Below are 21,031 nucleotides of genomic sequence, written 5' to 3'. Positions count from 1 at the left end.
AGAGCTCCGGCTTTGGAATCAGGAGAACCGGACTTCAAATCCAGCCTCAGACACTTGATACTAGCTATGTGACCCTAGGCAAGTCACTTAATTCCAACTGCCTCATCAAAAAGACCCCCCAAAAAATCCATTTGGGTCAATATTTGACTATAATCTTGTTTCTAGTATTTTCATTTTCTAATGTCTTAGGAGTCTATGATGTTTTTGCTTCACTACATTATGGCCAGGAAAAATGACTATGAAAGTAGCAAGGTGCCAGGTCTCTAATAGCCCAGTGAATTCCACTCTCTACAAGTTAGAGCCATCTGGCACTAAATCAATGTATGTGCTATCTCAAAAAGAAAATGTATATCTTCTAAAATATGCATCATGCAACACATATTAGAGGTTATTTACTTGGCAAGGATATACTACAGTAAAGAGAATTCTAAACTCAGACTCAGATGAAACCTGAGTTCAAATCTCAGCCTCAACAATTACAAGCTATGTAATTCTGGCCAAATCACTTAATGTCTTTGAGCCTGATACCTCATCTGTAAAATAATAATAGATATTAAGTATCTAGAATGATTATAGGGTTGCTTTGAGGATCAAATGAAATAAAGTGCTTTGAATGCCTTAAAGTGATAGATGAGGTGAGCTATTATTATTGTTGTTAATAGTACCAATTTCACTTACTTTTAATAATTTGCATTCCCTTGAATCAGTAAATGCTGGAAACATTTCTTCATATTTTTCAAGAGCAAGCTAAAATAGAAAGACTATTTTATGCTTCGGTCATGAACATTTTCATTTTACTATGAAATTTAATACCATCAATAACATCTTTTACTCTTTACATAAACATTTAAGAAACATCACAAAACCTAACACTTAACAGATGAAATTTTATTTGTTTCTCTTTTATAATGAAAACATACAAAAATAAGAAGTCCTATAAGAAGGATGAAATGTGAGCTAATACAAAGTTAACTTGGAAGTTCTCAAGCTAAATGATTTTTGCTGTCCTTTCTCAGACAAATAAAACTGAAGTGGAACTGCCTTGCTGCAACATTTGTCCTCTACTCTTTTGGCTCTGACTATGAAAAGAGAAAACACAAAAGCTTCTTTCTCACAGTACAGTAGTGGCATCAAACTCAAATAGAACAGAACTCTGTGGGCTTCATGTTGACTTAGAAAACCACAAATTAACACTACTGACATTATATTGTATTTTTCAATGTTATATTGCATTTTTATTTATTTTGTTAAACCTTTCCCAATCACTTTTTAATCTGGTTCTTGCTCCACTTGAGAGTATACCTCTGCAGTACAGGGTTAAAATGAATTTAATTTAGAGTGGGATTTGGGTTTAGAAGATAGGGATACTTCTCATGTAGCTTATTTACCTTTGCTTCCCAAATCTGAGCTGGCACAAACTTGTCTAAAATTGTTCTTTTGATATTCTGTTCTCAACCAATTCCTTCTATTTCATATTGATTCCCCTCTTCAACTTGCCCCCATTTTTCATTCTCTACTAAATTCAAACATTATGTTTAAGCAGTTATGGATCCTGATCAGCATTCATGAGGTAAGGATCTATTCTGGTTCCTTCTTGTTCTCTACTAAAGTCCTGGGTTTGGACATAATAAAACCTTGCTTTATTTTTTAATAGTCAAGAATAAAATGGGATAACTTACGAAATTTAATTTTAGTAGCTTTTTATTTGTAATTTGTTCATAAGAATAGAGATTACCTATGCTAATAACAACAATGATATCAGCAAGGTTGACAGTTGCAAGTTTGTTTCAGTTGTTATAACATATTAGAAAAATGTCCTTTAAAACTACCAACCTTAGCATTCAATTCATCAACTATGAAGTGACAAAGAGCTGCTTTAAAGAAGTAATCTTTTGCACTGTACTTCAACAAAGGATTGTCCATAGTATTTGCTCCAACCTAGTAACAGAAATTATTGGGTTAGTAATGTTGATACTACCATAACCCATGCAAGTTAAAAAAATGTGTCTGTTTTATATTAACAAATATACAACATTAATAGGATCATAGCTCTACAGCAGGAAAGAACTTCAGAAACCTAATTCACTTCACAAATGAGGAAATAGAGTCCCATAAAGATTAAGTGACTTGCCCAAAATCACAAAATCTAATGACAATGGCCTATTAAGTTTTGAAAACTTTCCAGCCAGGTAACCTTTGCTCCCTAGTCTAGTATGAAGAAATATTAATAGACACAGACACCAATATCATTGATTTATAGCAAATTACAATTATAATTACAGAAAATAATCAATGAAATATCATGTAAATCAATAAGCATTCTCTAAATGTAAGAACCAACAATTAATTTAAAAATGATCCAAAAAGGTTTATAGTGTAAAGTGATGCCTATTAAATGGACTAACCTGCTCATAGATTTCAATTGCTTTCTGGTACTGTTCTAGTTGAGCAGCGTACGCTGCCACCTTCAGAAGACACTTGTTGGCTGAACTGAAAATCAAGAATCATAGGGTCAAAAATAGATAATATTCCAAAAAGAAAAAGGGATAAGCTAAAGTGATTTTTCCTAAGAAAATGTTTATTTCAACTTATAAAACTGACCAAAACCTGGTCATCTGTCAGTTCTGGGACATGCATCAAAAACAAATTGTTAATTTTTAAAAGAAAACTTGCCTGTTTGATTCTTCTCCTTTATAGTAGTCAGCTGATTGCTCATAATGTGCAATAGCCTGAAAGCAAAACAAATAAACTTTCCTCTTAAAGATCAATGTTTAATCGTGACATTTTCATTTAACATTCTATCTCCCCCTAGTTTACTTTTCATAACCTTAAGATTTCTCCAATATTAAACCTCTTCTGGCCTTATCTTGTAATACCATCACTGAAATAAGTGATATATTCTGTTACCATTAAAAAAAAAAGTAAATGTTACATGTCAACATTGCATTTTCCAGAAAGGAACGTACATTTTATGAACATTTTTTAAAAAAATGTTACATGTGGGGCAGCTAGGTGGTTCAATGCATAGAGCACCAGCCCTGGATTCAGGAGGACTTGAGTTCAAATCCAGCCTCAGACACATAACACTTACTAGTTGTGTGACCCTGGGCAAGTCACTTAACCGCATTGCCCACCCCCAAAAAAAACAAGTTACATCGCTGCTTTTTGCTTTAATAATGTTATTACCATCCCCATAAACAATCCTCTTATCCAAGAAAAACAGGTGAGCAAAAGAAATACAGAAAGCATGCAAAATTCTCTAGTGAAATGCTAAAGAGTTTCATTGTAGGCCTCTGGAACCAGGAACAGTCATTACATTTCATCTGAATTTAAGTGTTGTTTTCAATTACAACATTATGGTTACTGTGAACATTATTCTTTTAGTTCTGCTTTCTTCATATGCATCAGTTCAAACGAATATTTGCAGCTTAGGTTAGAGCCAATTCTAGTAAGTGGAAATGGCTTGCAGGCCTGAACACGTATGCGTGTGTGTGTGTGTGTGTGTGTGTGTGTGTGTGTGTGTGTGTGTGTGTGTGTGTGTGTGTCTGGCATGCTTTGGCATCTAAAGACTAACTCAGGAGATTGCTTCTTAAATGAAAAGTTCTCTCCATTTCACTTCCTACATTTGGTGGTAAACATCTCTCCAAAAGACTGATTTTTATGGTAAAATTTTATCCAAGGTAGGCAAGGAAAAAGGAAACTCCTGCAAAACACTTAGACTTTAGATTTATTATTTTTAAAGCTGATTGAAGCCTTAGAAAAGCTGAAAACAGAATGCTGCAAATTGTTTGGTAGCCATTAATTTTCTGGGCAAATGAGTAAAAAATCTTTATCTAGGTAGGGAGTGGGGTGAGGAGAGAAGGAAGCAGTAGCAAAGATGGGGCTTTTTATACAGCAAAGTTCCATCCCTTGATGTGTCACTGGTATTTCATCAATTTTCCTCATTTCTCAAGAGTTTTAGGGGAGTAATTAGAAGAAAAAAACATTTTTTATCTGTTGTCTATACTCCAGTTATATTATGGAATCTTTGAGTACTGTAACTAGCTGAGGGAATGAAGGAGAGATGAGAATGGGGAAGGAGATGAAGAAAAGAGTCAGCTTACCTCCATCACTAACTTGGCAGATTTACTGAAACTTTTCCCCCCATATAAATAGGAATTTGCTCTCATGAACTTGGCTAAAGTTGAGAAACTTCCCACAGTCCCTGTATAGGACCACAGTCATGAGTTCATAAGGGCCATATGGCAAAACAAAGACCAAAGCTGCCAAATGTTCTACTTTTGTGAATGGTTTATGTTTATTTTTTCTTTAAATATTTGATAGAATTTTTTTATACATGCATCTGGATTTTTGGGGGGGAGGGGAGAGAAATTTACTCATGGCTTACTCAATTTCTCTGAGATCACATTCTTTATAGATTCTCTATTTCCTCTTTTGTTAACCTGGGTATTATATATTTTTGAAAAATGCATCCATATAGCCTACATTTTCAATTTTGTTGCCATATAATTGGATATAATATTTTCTGACAAGTTTTTATTTCTCCATTCTTTGTGAATATCTTTTTTTTTTACTTTTTATTACTTTGTTATTCTTTCCCTTAATTTTAAAAATATGATCAACTAATTCATTGCTTATTTTAATGATCTTCAAAAAAATCTCTTTTCATCCCTTTGGCATCTTATACCAAAGGAAAAATTAATGAGAAACTTTTAAAAATATTTCTTTCTTTAAAAATTTTGTTTAACAATAAAAACTGTTGGCTTTTGCAAGTTTTACTAGAGGTCAGAAGTGGAGCATAAGCATATATCTCGCCTATAACAACAATTCATATTTTGTACATTCAAGCAAAATATAGGGGTTGGATTAGATGATCTCGATTGTCTCAGCTGTAATAGTTTGAGATTTCACTATCAAATAGCAAAAGTTTCAGAGAACATACTTGACTGACTTTCTAATGTGCAGTATTACCCTTTAGTCAAGTGTTTGCAATTCATAATTTAAAAATTTATTGAAAATTATAATTATCCATCATAAATATAACTTTACAAACTAGTGATTAAACATTTTAAATACTACATACAGACTAAAGTTAATAAGTAACAAATATATAGAAAACTACACAATAATAGATTACTCTAAAATCTAAATCAAAGCAATAAACTCAACCAAAAACAACTTATAAAGCTTGATATTCCTACTCTGCACCACTAAAGATAACCCAAATTTCAAGATATAAATAGATTAATGTAATCCTAGAGTCTTATTCAATTATACAAAGTACTGTTACATATATTACATATGAGCATTCCAAAGTCCAGAGACAAAAAGTTTTAGTGTGAAAAAACCTGGACCTGGAGTCAAAAGACGTGGGCTTGGATCCTAGCTCCTGCACTAACTTCCTTGTGTCTAAGGCAAAGCACTCAACCCTCTGAAATGCATTTTCCCATATGCATTCCCATAACGATCCTTATCTACCCACCTGACAGAACTGCAGTGAGAATTAAATAATACTATATATAAAGTTAGAGGCAGTGCAGCAAAGGGAATAGGTCAAACTTGAAGCCAATAAAATCTAGGTTCAAGTCCCAGCTGTGACACAAACTGGCTATGACACTGGGCAAGTCATTAATCCTCTCAGTAACTCTATGTAACTTTCAGATGCTGAGAAGGTGCCTCACTGCATAAGTAGAAGGCATTTCTTCACCAGGCAAAGTTCCCTAAGCCAATAGAATCACTGGTCTAGGCCCTATTCCTATATGTTAAGCTGTTTGTAAGCTATATATTGCTCTCATTGTCCTCATTATTGTTATGATCTTTTTAGGTCAAGATGGGAGAGGGGGAATCTGTACCTTACTATCTGTAAAATGAGGGGGATACTTAGTTGATACCTAAGGTTCCTTTCTACTTGTAAGTACTATAATCCTTACAAATGAAAATAGTCATAATGATACCTGTTTGGAATTTTAAGACCCCAAAGCACTTGGGATAAAGAAGAACAGGAAATCATCAAATCCAACTTATAACCAATTCTTATTAAATGGAACAATGTCATTGTTTCACTGTGGTTGTAAAATTTACAAATTGATAAGCATATAAAAATACCCAGCCCCTTCCTAGCTTTCCTAGGTTTTCAAACCTTCCTCACCCCAAGATACTAAATGATGCAGTGACATTCTTGATCATAATCAGTCTCTTGACTTTGTATTTCACTAGCTGGTGTCCATGCCTGGAATTTTCTCCCTCCTCTTCTGTGTCTCCTCTGGCTTCCTTCGCTTTTTTCCAAGACCAGCTCAACTTTCACCTTCTACAAGAAGTCTTTCCCAATCTTCCTTAATGTTAGTGCCATCCCTCTATTATTTCCATTTGATCCTATATATACATCTTGTTTGGACATGGTTGTTTGTATGTTGTCTTCCTCATTAGACTGGGAACTGCATGGGCACAATTTCTTTGCATACCCAGTGCTTAGTACAAGTGCCTGGCATGTAGTAGGCACTTAATAAATGTGTGTTGACTGAATGACCTTTGATAAATGCAAGCCCAAATTTCTAGCCACGTGCTATAGGTATACACACTTGGGGTCCATGCCTCACAATACAGAAGGAAGGAGGAGGCAAAGAAAGTACCAGTGTGATGGAGAAGATACTCAGAGCATCTTGGGCAGGACCTTTTTGTCTTTCCCTAGACCTAGACGTTAAGACTCTGCTATCTACCATTATGCCTCTTACTTAATTCTCTTCCCTGTCACTTAATCTAGCTTATTTCCTTTTTTTCCTTACAAAAGGCCACCAATGAAAGTGTATGGAGGAGATGGGCTGTCATGTGTGAGGAACAGCAAGAAGTCCAGTGTAGCAGGACTGTAGAGTACATGAAAAAGAGTAAAGTGCAAGAAGAAAGGTAGAAAAGGGCCAGGTTACGAAAGGAATTAAAATCCAAATAGGATTTACACTTGATCCCTGAGGCAACAGGGAGCCATGGAGCTTACTGAACAGAGGGGTGACACAGTCAGACCTGTGTTTTAGGAAGATCAACATAACAGCTGAATGCAGAATGGACTAGAGAGTGGAGGCATTTGAGACAATGAGACCAACCTGCAGGCTATTGCAACAGTCCAGGCAGGGGAGTGGTGATGAGGACTTGCACTAGAGTGGAGACAGTGTCAGAAGAGAAAAACAGGCATATATGAAAGATGTCATGAAGATAAAATCAACAAGACTGGGAAACAGACTGGATATGGAAGATGAGAGTAAGAAGTTTGGGATGACACCTAGATTGTGAGGCTAGGTGACTAGGAACCCTGGACAGTACTAGGGAAGTTAGAAGATGGAAGGGTTTTGCGTGAAAGATAATGAATTAATTTTGGACAGGTTGAGTTTAATATGACTACAGGACATACAGTTTGAAAATTCAATAGGCAGGTGAGACTGGCATCCAGGAGAGAGGTTAGGGAAGAATAAATGGATTTGAGAATCATCAGCATAGAGATGATAATGAAATCCAGAGGAGCTAAAGGGATCACCAAGTAAAACAGTATAGAGGGAAAAAAGAACAGGGCCCAGGACAGAGCCCTGTGAGATATGCACAGTTAGCAGATGTGACCTGGATAAAAACACAGCAAAGGAGACAGAGAAAAAAATGGTCAGATAGGTAGGAGAAACAGGTATTTAAGGAACACCACAAGCAAAGCAGTTAGCTACCTAGATCAAGACATGTGGGAGGATGAGTCACACTTTTTAATAAATGCATATACTTAATGTGGAAAGATTTCAGCTTCCAAGGTACAAAAGTATCTTGTGATAAGTAAATTTGGTTAGACTGATTCTGGTTCTGGTGAACAGTGAAAACAACAGCACAATTTTCAAAACTTGCTTAGGGCATGCAAATATTTGGTTCTTGTGTTGGTGGATCATTTGTGCTAGTTCTACTGTTATCCTATGGTCCACTTCTAAGGACGGACCTCTTGCCTTATTTTTTATAAGTGAGTCCCTGTCTTGTACTCGTTTCAAAATTGCATCACTGTCTGATGCCCAGTACCAAAGTTCCTTTGAGACCTGAGTATTTCTAGTAGTTGCTGTATCACTACACAAGCTAATGCAAATTGCCTCTCTAGACCTCTGCATGTGAATAAAGCCTCCTGACCTCATGATCTTTTCCTTATCCAGGATATCTGCCTTTTGCCTACTATTATCCTGTCCTGATATCATTTGTCTGTGCTGCTTCCTCCTGACTCCATTCCATGACCCCACAGATATGATTTCTAGGATCTTGCCCATTCCATAGCAGTCTATGCCACTGTCAACAGTAAATATGCAAGATCAAGAGTTCTACCATCATTTTTTTTTGTTTTTTAAGCAGTTTGTCTTATTTATGTATGTATGTATATATGTATGTATATGTGTTTTTTTTCCCATATGCTCTTGAGTTGAAAATTTTTCTCACTTTTCCCCCCCCCCCCTCCCCAAGACGGCACACAATCTGACATAGGCTTTACATTTACATATCCATTAACCATATTTTCACATTAGTGAAGTTGTAAGTAAAAATTAAAACCAATAGGAGGAACTATCAGAAAGATGAAACAAAACTCAACAGAAGGTAAAAATAAGTGATAGCGATTTGACTAACATAGTTCTTTCTTTGGATGTGGACAGCATTTTCCATCCCAAGGCCTCTGGAGATCTCTTAGATCCCTGTAATGCTGAGAAGGGTTCAGTTTAACATTCTTAGTCATTGCATAACATGGCTGTTATTGTGTACAAAGTCCTCTTGGTTCTGCTCACTTCACTCAGCATCAGACCATATAAGTCTTTCCAGGTTTTTCTGAAGTCAGCATGTTCATCATTTCTTACAGCACGATACTATTCCATTACATTCACAACTTGCTCAGCCATTCTGCAATTGATGGTCATCCTCTCAATTTCCAATTCTTTGCTACCACAAAAAGAGCTGCTATGTATATTTTTGTACATGTGGGTCCTTTTCCCATTTGTTTGCTCTCTTTGGGATGTAGCCCTAGAAGTGCTATTGCTGGGTCAAAGGGTATGCACATTTTTGTAGCCCTTTGGGCATAGTTCCAAATTGTTCTCCAAAATGGTTGGATCATTTCACAACTCCACCAACAATGTATTAGCATTGCAATTTTCCCACATCCTCTCCAACATTTATCATTTTCCTCTTTTGTCATGTTGGCCAATCTGATAGGTGTGATATGGTACCTCAGAGTTGTTTTGATTTGCATTTCTCTAATCAATAACGATTTAGAGCATTTTTTCATATGACTATAGATGGCTTTAATTTCTTCGTCTGAGAACTGTCTGTTCATATCTTTTGACCATTTATCAATTGGGGAATTGCTTGTGTTCTTATAACTTTGTCTTAATTCTCTATATATTTTAGAAATGAGGGGCAGCTAGGTGGCACAATGGATAGAGCACCGGCCCTGAAGTCAGGAGGACCTGAGTTCAAATCCGGCCTCAGAACAAACACTTAACACTTACTAGCTGTGTGACCCTGAGCAAGTTACTTAACCCCAATTGCCTTAAAAAGCCAAAAAAGAAAAAGAAATGAGGCCTTTAGCAGAGAGACTGGTTGTAAAAATTCTTTCCCAATTTTCTACCTTCCTTCTAATCTTAGTTGCATTGGCTTTGTTTGTGCAAAAACTTTTCAATTTAATGTAATCAAAATTATCCATTTTGCTTTTCATAATGTTCTCTATCTCCTGTTTGGTCATGAATTCTTCTGTTCTCCATAGATCTGATAGGTAAACTATTCCTTGTTCTCCCAGTTTACTTATGGTATCAGCCTTTATATCTAAGTCCTGAACCCATTTTGACTTTATTTTGGTATATGGTGTGAGATTTGGGTCTATGCCTAGTTTCTGCCATACTCTTTTCCAGTTTTCCCAGCAGTTTTTTTCAAAGAGTGGATTCTTATCCCAGAAGCTGGGGTCTTTGGCTTTATCAAATAATAGATTACTATAGTCATTGACTACTGTCTTGCATATTTAACCTATTCCACTGATCCACCTCCCTATTTCTTAGCCAGTACCAAGCAGTTTTGATGATTGCTGCTTTATAATACAATTTAAGATCTGGAATTGCTAGGCCACCTTCCCCTGCATTTCTTTTCATTAGTTCCTTTGATATTCTGGACCTTTTTTTTTCCAAATGAATCTTGTTATTATTTTTTCTAACTCTATAAAATAATTTTTGGTAGTTTGATTGGTATGGCACTGAATAAGTAAATTAGCTTAGGTAGGATTGTCATTTTTATTATATTAGCTCGCCTACCCATGAGCAACTGATGTTTTTCCAATTATTTAGATCTGATTTTATTTGTGTGAAAAGTGTTTTGTAATTGTGTTCATAGAGTTCCTGGGTTTGTTTCAGGAGGTAGACTCCTAAATATTTTATAATGTCTACAGTAAGTTTAAATGGGATTTCTCTTTCTATCTCTTGCTGTTGGGCTTTGTTGGTAATATATAGAAATGCTGATGATTTATGTGGGTTTATTTTATAGCCTGCAACTTTGCTAAAGTTGTTTATTATTTCAAGTAGTTTTTTACTTGATTCTCTAGGATTCTCTAAGTATATCATCATGTCATCTGCAAAGAGTGATAGCTTTGTTTCTTCTTTGCCTATTCTAATGCCTTCAATTTCTTTTTCTTCTCTTATTGCTAAAGCTAAGGTTTCCAGTACAATATTGAATAACAGTGGTGATAATGGACATCCTTGTTTCACCCCCGATCTTATTGGAAATGCTTCTAGCCTGTCCCCATTACATATAATGCTTGCTGAAGGTTTTAGATAATGCTATTTATTATTTTAAGGAAGACTCCATTTATACCTATGCTTTCTAGTGTTTTTAATAGGAATGGGTGTTGTATTTTATCAAAAGCTTTTTCTGCATCTATTGAGATGATCATGTGGTTTCTGTTGGTTTTGTTGTTGATATGCTCAATGATGCTGATAGTTTTCCTAATATTGAACCAACCCTGCATTCCTGGTATAAATCCTACCTGGTCATAGTGTATTATTCTTGTGATAAGTTGCTGCAATCTACTTGCTAGTATTTTGTTTAAAATTTTTGCATCTATATTCATTAGAGAAATTGGTCTATAATTTTCTTTCTCTATTTTGACTCTTCCTGGTTTAGGTATCAACACCATATTTGTATCATAAAAAGAATTTGGTAAGACTCCTTCTTCACCTATTTTCCCAAATAGTCTATATAGTATTGGAATTAATTGTTCTTTAAATGTTTGATAGAATTCGCATGTAAATCCATCTGGCCCTGGAGATTTTTTCCTAGGGAGTTCATCAATGGCTTGTTCAATTTCTTTTTCTGAGATGGGGTTATTTAAGTATTTTACTTCCTCTTCGTTAATCTGGGCAATTTATATTTTTGTAAATATGTATCCATTTCACTAAGATTGTCAAATTTGTTGGCATATAGTTGGGCAAAATAATTCCTAATTATTGTTTTAATTTCCTCTTCCTTGGTGGTAGCTTGCCCTTTTCATTCTTGATACTAGTAATTTGGTTTTCTTCTTTCTTTTTTTTAATTAAATTAACCAAAGGCTTATCTATTTTATTGGTTTTTTCATAAAACCAGCTCTTAGTTTTATTTATTAGTTCAATAGTTTTCTTAATTTCAATTTTATTAATTTTTCCTTTGGTTTTCAATATTTCTAATTTGGTGTTTAGTTGAGGATTTTTAATTTGTTCTTTTTCTAGTTTTTTTAGTTGTATGCCCAATTCATTAATCTCCTCTTTTTCTATTTTATTTATGTAAGCATTTAGAGATATAAAACTTCCCCTAAGAACTGCTTTCGCTGCATCCCATAGGTTTTGGTATGTTGTCTCATTATTGTCATTCTCTTGAATGAAATTATTGATTGTTTCTATGATTTGTTGTTTGACCCAATCATTTTTTAGGATTAGATTATTTAGTTTCCAATTATTTTTTAGTCTATCTTTCCATGGCCCTTTATTACATATAATTTTTATTGCATCATGATCTGAAAAGGATGCATTTAATATTTCTGCCTTTCTGCATTGGATTGTGAGGTTTTTATGCCCTAGTACATGGTCAATTTTTGTGTATGTGCCATGTACTGCGAGAAAAAGTATATTCCTTTCTATCCCCATTCAGTTTTCTCCAGAGGTCTATCATACCTAACTTTTCTAATGTTCTATTCACCTCCTTAACTTCTTTCTTGTTTATTTTGTGGTTAGACTTATCTAGTGCTGAGAGGGGGAGGTTCAGGTCCCCCACTAGTATAGTTTTGCTGTCTATTTCTTCCTGTAACTCCCTGAACTTCTCCTGTAAGAATTTGGATGCTATACCATTTGGTGCATATATATTTAGTAATGATATTACTTCATTGTCTATGGTGCCTTTTAGCAGGATGTAGTTTCCTTCCTTATCTCTTTTGATTAGATCTATTTTTGCTTTTGCTTTGTCTGAGATCAGGATTGCTACCCCTGCTTTTTTTACTTCAGCTGACGCATAATATATTCTGCTCCAGCCTTTTACCTTTACCCTGTATGTGTCACTCTTTTTCAAATGTGTTTCCTGTAAACAACATATTGTAGGATTATGGTTTTTAATCCATTCTGCAATCCTTTCCATTTTATGGGAGAGTTCATCCCATTCACATTCACAGTTATGATTACTATCTGTGTCTTTTTCTCCATCCTTTCCCCCATTTATGCTTTTCTTTCTCCTTTTTCCTTTCCCCCTTCACTAGTGTTTTGCTTTTGACCACCGCCTCCTTCAGTCCCTTCCCCCTTTTATTATCCCTTTCCCTTTTCTTCCCTTTAGTCTTACTGCTTCTTCCCTCCCTTCTTTTCCCCCCTCCCTTTTCTTTCCCCTTTTCCCTCCTACTGCCTATAGGGCAAGTTAGATTTCTATACCTAACTGATTATATTATGCCCTTCTTGAGCCAAATCTGATGAGAGTAAGGTTCAAACAATGCTCCCCCGCCTTTTTTCCCTCTGCTGTAATAGGATTTTGTGTCTTTTCCTGTAATGTAATTTACCCTTGTCTGCCTCCTCCTTTCTCAGTACATTTTCTAAGATCAGATTGATCCACTTATTTGGATCCATTTAACCCACTTGATTAGATTTTTTTTTATCATTACATCAAAGTCAACTAATATCCACCCTCTTTATGTATACTCCTTTAACAAGGTGTAATAAATACAGTTCTCAAGGGTTGCTCATATTCCCTTGTAGGGGTTTAAACAGCCCCCCCCCATTAACAACATATTGTATCCTTCTGTCCCATTTACCTTTTTATGTCCTTCTTGAGTCCTGTACTTGAAGATCAAATTTTTTGTTGAGCTCTGGTCTTTTTATCAGGAAAGTTTGGAAGTCTCCTATTTCGTTGAATAATCCACCTCTCCCTTGAAAAATGATGCTCATTTTTGCTGGGTAATTGATCCTTGGCTGCATTCCAAGCTCCTTTGCCTTAGAATATCATGTTCCATGCCCGGTCTTTTAATGTAGAAGCTGCAAGGTCCTGTGTAATCCTGACTGTGGTTCCATGATATTTAAATTCTTTCTTTCTGGCTGCTTGCAGCACCTTCTCTTTCATCTGGTAATTTTGGAATTTTGCTATTATATTTCTTGGCATTGTCAATTTGGGATCTCTTTCAGGTGGTGATGGTGGATTCTTTCTATGGTTATTTTCCCTTCTGGTTCTAGGACTTCGGGCAGTTTTCCTTTATGATTTCCTGAAAGATACTGTCCAGGCTCTTTTTTTCATCATGATTTTCAGGTAGTCCAATAATTTTTAAATTGTCTCTCCTGAGTCGATTTTCCAGGTCGGTTGTTTTACTGATGAGGTATTTTACATTTTCATCTATTTTTTCATTTTTTTGTTTCTGTTTGACTGATTCTTGCTCTCTCATAGAGACATTAGTTTCCATTTGTCCAATTCTAGTTTTTAACAGATTGTTTTCTTCTGTTAGTTTTTGTACTTCCTTCTTCAACTGGCCAATTGTGTTTTTTAGGGACTTTTTCTTCACATACTCTTCTGTTAGTTTTTGTCCTTCCTTCTTCAATTGGCCAATTGTTTTTTAGGGACTTGTTTTCTTCAGTGTATTTTTTTTCCAATTGGCCAATTGTATTTTTGAAGGACTCTTTACCTCTCTCATTTGACTATTAAAATCCTTCTTGAGCTCTTCTAAGAAGGCTTTTTGGGCTTCAGACCAGTTCATATTCCCTTTTGTTGTTGCAGATGTGGGTTTGTTGACAATGTTGTCCTCTTCAGAATTTCTGTCTTGATCTTCACTCTTCTCATAATATGAATCTATGGTACATTCTTTTTACTCATGGTGTTTCTTTATTCCCTGGCCTTTAAAGAGACTGAGCTCTCCTGCTGGGGAACAGAGGGTACTGACCCAAGCTTCTTGTGTTGGGAGCCTAGGTCTTGGTCACTGGCTTTGCGTGCTGGGGCCTCTTATGCTGGGAATTGGAGGCTGTAGGTTTCTGGCAGCTTACCTTGTGTTGGGCTGGAATCAGCAAGGCTGGAACTTTCAGGCAATTCTAGGTTGCCTGCTTTTCCTTTCCTTTAGCTTTCTTCAGCTCCTTTTAGATGGGTGCTGCAGGATGTTTATTTGCCTGGGGCCCCTGCAGTGTTGTCTCCCTCATTTCTGCTAATGCACTGGGAGATTCCTTTGCAGTGGAGTGCCGGCTCCTGGTGGTTTTCTGAGCTGGTTTCCACCGGTTCCTCCTGCCCTCACTGAGGCACTGGGAGGTCCAGGTGTTGGTGTTTGCCTGCTCTACCACCTGGGCTTCAGGATTTCTTCACAATTGGAGGCTTCAGGGCTCCTACAGCTCACCTGGTGTTGGGTTGGAATCAGCAAGACCGGGCTTTAGGAAGCCTTTAGGTTGTTTTCTTCACCTCCATTCAGATGAATGCAGGGTACTTGTCTGCCTGGGGCCCCTTGTAGTTCTGCCTCCCTTATTTTTGCTGAGGCACTGGGAGACCGGTTTGCTGTGCTGCTGCACTGCTGCTTCTCATCTTTCTTCTAGTTCAGGTGTTCCAGGGTTTTTTTTTCTAGGGTGATATTTTCTGGGTTTTCAGAGGTTGATAGGGGAGAGTGAGAGGGACTGCCTTTTCACTCCGCCATCTTGGCTCCTGGAAGCCTGTTTGTTTTCTACCATCATTCTTAATTTACTCTTTTACTAGGGTAGTCAAAAATTGAATTAGCTTTTTTGAAGACGTTATCAAAATGTTGATTCATATTGAGCTCATAATCATTTAAAGCCTCTAGATTTTTTTTCACATAAAATATTGTCAAATATGTTCCCAATCTCTTATAATTAATTATTCCAAATCCAAGTATAGGACTTCACATTTATTCTTATAAAATTACACTGTGTTAATTTTGACATGTCTTTCCGACTCCTGTCATTCAACGTATTAGCTCTCTTCAAGCTTTGTGTCACCCACAAATTTGATAAACATGCCTTCTATATATTCCCCAAAATTATTGATAAAGATGTGGAACAGAATGTTACCAAGGGTAGAATACTGTGGCACACCACTGGAGCTCGCCCTCTAGCCTAGCAATGATTTGTAGCCAGCATTGCTAATCACATTATCATTTGGGGAGCACCTAACATGTACACAAAAATATAAGGATAGATTTTGTGAAATGCCGGTCTGACACTGTGAATACAGTATCTATGACAGTCACTTGATCTGTTTACCTAGAAATTCTAAGGAAATAGAATTTAGTTTAACATAACTGGTTTTTAGCAAATTCAAGACAGTTCCTAGTAATAATGACTTTGAGTGTTCACAAAATACATTTAATAATCTATTCTAGAATTCTGCTTATTTTTAGTTTCTGTAATCTACTGTCTCTTCCCTATCAAATGCAGAAACAACCTCTACCCACTTCTAGTCTTCTGGCAACCTTCCCATTCACTATGATTTCTCAAAGAAAATGATTCATTATGCAATCTTCAAATTCTTATACATGAAAACGTGTAAATATCAGATATGAATCATCTAGACCTGAAGATTAGAAAAAAAATTTTCAACAGTTAAGTATTCCCTACATATTTCAATTTCCTCTTAACCACAGCTTCTATAACCTTCCAGTGTGAAGATCATGTTGTTTAATAGAGAAGACAGAAGTAAAATGAAGTGGTTTTCTCTTTGATTAGCTCTGAAAGTTAAGACGATCCCCAATATTAGTCTCACATTCAAATGGCTACCTAGGCTACAATGGCATTTTGAAGGAGAGCTAGAATGGAGCTCACAACCTAGCTATCCTTGAAAGCACCACCCTGCACACTGCTTTCCCATGTTTATAGAATCTTTAATGAAGTAGTTAATTCCAAGTCTGAATGTTCCATCATCAAGCACCTCCTGGGAACTTGGCTTTGTGATACCTCCTTGAAAAAAGATTGATAGCAGTTAATAAGATAAAAAGTTCTTTTCTCCTGGAGTTTTCAATCAAAAACAGATACATTGATAAGACAGTCACCTACATCCAGGATCCTTTTGCAACATTTTTCATTTTCATGATAAAATGAGTTCCAAGAGATTACTGGGAGACTACAGGATTAAATTCAACAAATTATCACTTAGATGACCTCACATTAAAAGATAAAGGGACATTTGTAGCAGTGATCAGTGAAAGACTTAATGAAGAACAAATAATTAGTTACTACCAAAATGTAAGTCAGCTTCAAGAATGCTGGCTTCCTTTAGCAAAAATTTAACTGGCTAGTAAAATGCTCTCTTAAAAAAAGTTAAGGGGCAGCTAGGTGGTGCAGTGGATACAGCGCTGGTACTAGAGTCAGGAGGACCTGAGTTCAAATCCAGCCTCAGACACAAAACACTTAGTAGCTGCGTGACCCTGGGCAAGTCACTTAACCCCATTGCCTAACCAAAAAGAAAAGGAAGGTAAAAAAAGTTTAATTTTATCTACCATTCTTTAGATCAAAATTTTGCAAGAATAGCTATTGCAAACTTACCTTTTCAATATCTACCAGCTCAGTTTCATATATCTCAGCAATTGTAATATGATGCTTGGCTGCAATTGTAAATCTTCCCTGGGAACAAAAGAAACAAAAGCAGAGGTTCATCTATCATATTCATTTGTTTTCTACCAAATCAGTTTGGGAAAAAGTGAAAAAAGAATAATACTCCAAGACATCTCATTGATTCCACCCCACAGCCGCTCAAGCAATGCAATTTCTTACCATGTCTGTGTAAATATCGATGGCTGCATTTAAGCAGTTGATAGCCTCTGAAGCGTAGGCATTTAAGAAAAACAATGAGAGATCCATTCAGTCAAATAAGATTAAAGTGAAATTTTCTTCACGGCTCTTATTAGAATATTAATTAGGTATAATTTGGGAATGGAAGGTGGACAGGGAAGTTAGTGAAAAGGAAACACAATCATGCAAAACTCCAATTGTAATTATAGCTTGGTTTTGTTTCCAACCACTACAATGTAAATTAGGGAATTACAGCCCGTGCTAGCAGTATTCGGCTTATTTACTTATGACCTCTAAATGAGGATTCCATCCACATGAAAGATTGCATCACAAAGAAAACAAAAGCATGGGTTCATTAATATTAACTTGGGTAAGTTATAATTTAAAACCATAAGCAGAGTAGAATGAAAAGCTGTCCTCTTTTGGTCTCATATGAGTCATAACTAGAAGACATAGCATCATTCCTGCCATTGGAACACAAGAAAGGTCAGTGCTATAAGTTCTATTCTTCTTGCAGTTCAACTCAAATAGATTTTGATGAAATTCCTTAGACAAGTCAAGCCAACATTTTCTAGCATGCTCAAGAAAGCGCATGACTATTATTCTATTAAACATATCTACATAAAAAAGCTATAGAAATTTACCTAAAAAATATGCAACTTCATCAGTAAAGGTTATCAAAAACTCTACTGTGGCATAAAAGTAGTTCAGCATCATAAAATACATAAGAGTAAAAAGTTAACTCTATTCTAGGGTCTTATTTTAGTAATCTAAAAGTGAACATTTCTGACTGAAATACTAGATAATTTCCCAAACTAATTTGGCAATGACACTTTTTTTTTACTTTTTGTATATTGATGGAATGCACAAATGGTGGTTTAGAGGGCATACTGGGAGACATTCCACAAAAGAGAAAAAAGTGGAATCAGATAACTTTTGAAGAAAAATGGAGGAAATTAAGCATATGTGAAATTTTAAAAACTGCCACATGTAACAAGTACCTTTGATTACATAGTGCATGCATATATATATATATATATATATATATATATATATATATATATATATACATATATATATACACACACACACACACACACACACACATATATATATGCATGTGTGTTTGTATAGGTATAAATATATTTATACATATACATATGTGTAGGAGTATACATACGCATTATGTGTATGTTATTAAAACTTTTGGGATACCCTATACATATTCTTTCTTATTTAATATTTTAGAGGGGGAAACTACAGCTATCATTAAAAATACTCTCATTAAATCCCTAGTTACTTCATGTGGAAAACAGTTTGGAAAGCAATCCTCTAAAGAAATAAAGGAAATTACATCCATTAAAAGCACTATGAAAACTTTAAACCATCTTATAAGTGAAAGTCATTCATATTATTACATGTTAAGAGGACAACAGAGTAATAGTAATTAATACTTTTATTTGTCAAGTGCATTTATTTAAATACATTAGTAACTTTTACAAAGGCCTTTCTTATTTCAGAAGCACATTCATTTAAAAAAATTTTCACCATGTACATCAAATAGAAAAATCAAAATATCCTGAAAAATCCTTTTCAAAACTGATATATAATAACTATGTGTACCATATCTTCTTCCAAGTCTCACAACCTCATTCTATAACTGGGAGGATTTCTACAAGAGTTACAAATGAATTTTTAAATATATTTCAATCTTATATAAGATGTAATCCTCTAGAAGAGAGGATAACTTTAGGATGGAGTTAAAGCCCCAAACCAGCTATCTATATACTCAATATGTAAACACACAAAAGCTTCTATAAAGACAGTAAGAACATACAAAGTATGTATACAATCAATTTCACCAATAAATATGGATAGCTGGAGCAACTATGTTCACAACTACACAGTCAAAATCATTTACTCTTTGTCCATATACTACTTCCAAATACTTGTATAAGTAAATAAGGGTCCTCTAAACCCAAACTATGAAAAACAACTCAAATATTCTAAATTAGGTTACAGTAGTTATTTTTGTTAAAAGGATAAAAATAAAATATTCTAGTAGCCTATGAAAGACTTTGCTAATGTTCTACCTAAAAATCTGAAAATATGTAAACACAGAGTTAAGCAGATATTGTTGAATACATAGTATTCTGGGTCTCACCTTGTGGATCAGCCTTTTTGTAAGCATTTCCAGCATCCACAAAACTTGTAGCAGAATCATGCTTGCTCTGTAGCTGCATATGCAACTTGGCTGCCTGACAAAAGGCATTTCCTGCAGCTAGAAAAGAAAAGTTGTATTTCTCTAGTTCTACTAAATATCCAGAGGTTTATAGTTGCATCAAAGTATAACCTTCAGCAGCTTGATCTACTTTTTTTTTAAATCAGGATTTCACTGAAACATAGTATTCCAAGTCAGAAACAAATAGAGTCAAGAATAAATATACCCTGCCAAAATTACTTGATTCCTCACACAAAAAAATGTTAAGTGAATCAAAAATAATGTTTTAGTGGGGCAGTTAGTTCTATAAGAACACTGCTAGCTGGAATAGAGGCATATATTCTTAGGGTGGTGAATGTGCAGAAATGACTAGAAAGAGAAAGCCAGGATTTCTCCATGTCTCAGGAGGTGATATTCTGGGGCAGGAGTGGGGAACCTGAAGCCTTGAGGCCACATGTGGCCTTCTACCTCCTCAAGTGCAGCCCTTTGACTGATTCCAAACTTCACAGAACAAATCCCTAATAAAAGAATTTGCTGTGTAAAATTTGGACTCAGTCAAAAGGCCACACCCAAGGACCTAGAAGGCCACATGCCACAGGTTCCCCACTCTGTTCTGGAGTATAAAAGAAATCATGGGGTAGGGGAACTGGACCAGAAGGCAAGTGAAGCTGGTCTCAAAAGAACAGTCTACCTATACTGAATGTTATAGTGGGGTTTGATTACAAATAACTTCACATAGCTATTGTGAGGATCAAGCAACAAAATGAAATATAATGTATCCAAAGTGCATTATTAACTTTAAAATACTATAAAATGTTGGTTATTATGGTATGGTGGAAACAGGACTGAATTTGGAGTTGAGATCATAGGTTTGAATCCTTGCTTGGCCATTTACTTACTACCTGTATGAACATAGACAAGTAACCTTCTCTGTTCTCACGTTCATTGTAAAAGAGGTTGTCTGAAAAAAAAAAGTAGGTGGAGGAGGTAGGGAGACTTGCGAGGTTTCTTCCAGTTCTATATCTATAACCTTATGATTACTATAAGACCTAATTCCATTGCTGTAAAACATATTAATTGTTTGTTGCCATGCCATCAGGGTACACCTGTATGAATTTTTACAGTTTCGAAGGCCATGTTCCTTTAAGCACGGCCACTCACAAGTAACAACCTTCATTTAAAAAAAAATTAGTACCCAATATAGCTCAAGTCCCTTTGAATTCAACTTATTTTAAAAATAATATAGTACTAGAGAGCCCAGTCACTAGGGAGGATATAAAAGTAGTACAAAATATTTACAATTCCTGCCCTCAAGAGGTATTTTTAGATGACGTCATGACTACAACACAGGTGATAGGACTCACAATCTAGGATACTACTCAAGAAGAGAACAAGGAAGGACACATTTATGTGCCCCAATATGTAGTAGAAATATCACACAGGTGCTATGAGATAGTAGAAAGGAGAGGTTTTGGTTCACTACATACAGAAATTGCTGGGAAAGGTGGGATTTGAGATTGGTCTGGGAGGATGAGTAAGATTTATACATACAAGAAGAATT

At 35.6% G+C, this 21,031-nt stretch overlaps 1 protein-coding gene across 3 annotated transcripts in view; it reads right to left on the bottom strand.

The window, feature by feature from the left end:
- NAPB (NSF attachment protein beta) overlaps positions 1–21,031 on the bottom strand; it is a 64,948-nt gene that overhangs the window by 11,805 nt on the left and 32,112 nt on the right. For 2 of the 3 annotated variants that reach the window (XM_020987053.2, XM_078149692.1), the window contains 7 exons: positions 19,414–19,530; positions 17,232–17,278; positions 17,004–17,081; positions 2,674–2,729; positions 2,406–2,490; positions 1,834–1,938; positions 679–747 (listed from right to left, as the gene is read on the bottom strand). In XM_020987053.2, coding sequence (XP_020842712.1) covers positions 679–747; positions 1,834–1,938; positions 2,406–2,490; positions 2,674–2,729; positions 17,004–17,081; positions 17,232–17,278; positions 19,414–19,530 — 557 coding nt within the window. Of the gene's footprint in view, positions 1–678; positions 748–1,833; positions 1,939–2,405; positions 2,491–2,673; positions 2,730–17,003; positions 17,082–17,231; positions 17,279–19,413; positions 19,531–21,031 lie in introns of those variants that run through there. The other variant, XM_020987071.2, reaches the window with a different exon arrangement.

Source organism: Phascolarctos cinereus, unplaced genomic scaffold (assembly GCF_003287225.1).
Source record: "Phascolarctos cinereus isolate Bilbo 61053 unplaced genomic scaffold, phaCin_HiC Scaffold_2;HRSCAF=192, whole genome shotgun sequence".
Taxonomy (NCBI): Eukaryota; Metazoa; Chordata; class Mammalia; order Diprotodontia; family Phascolarctidae; genus Phascolarctos; species Phascolarctos cinereus.
The sequence above is the reverse complement of the archived record's forward strand: the minus strand, read 5'-3'. Positions and strand labels throughout refer to the sequence as shown.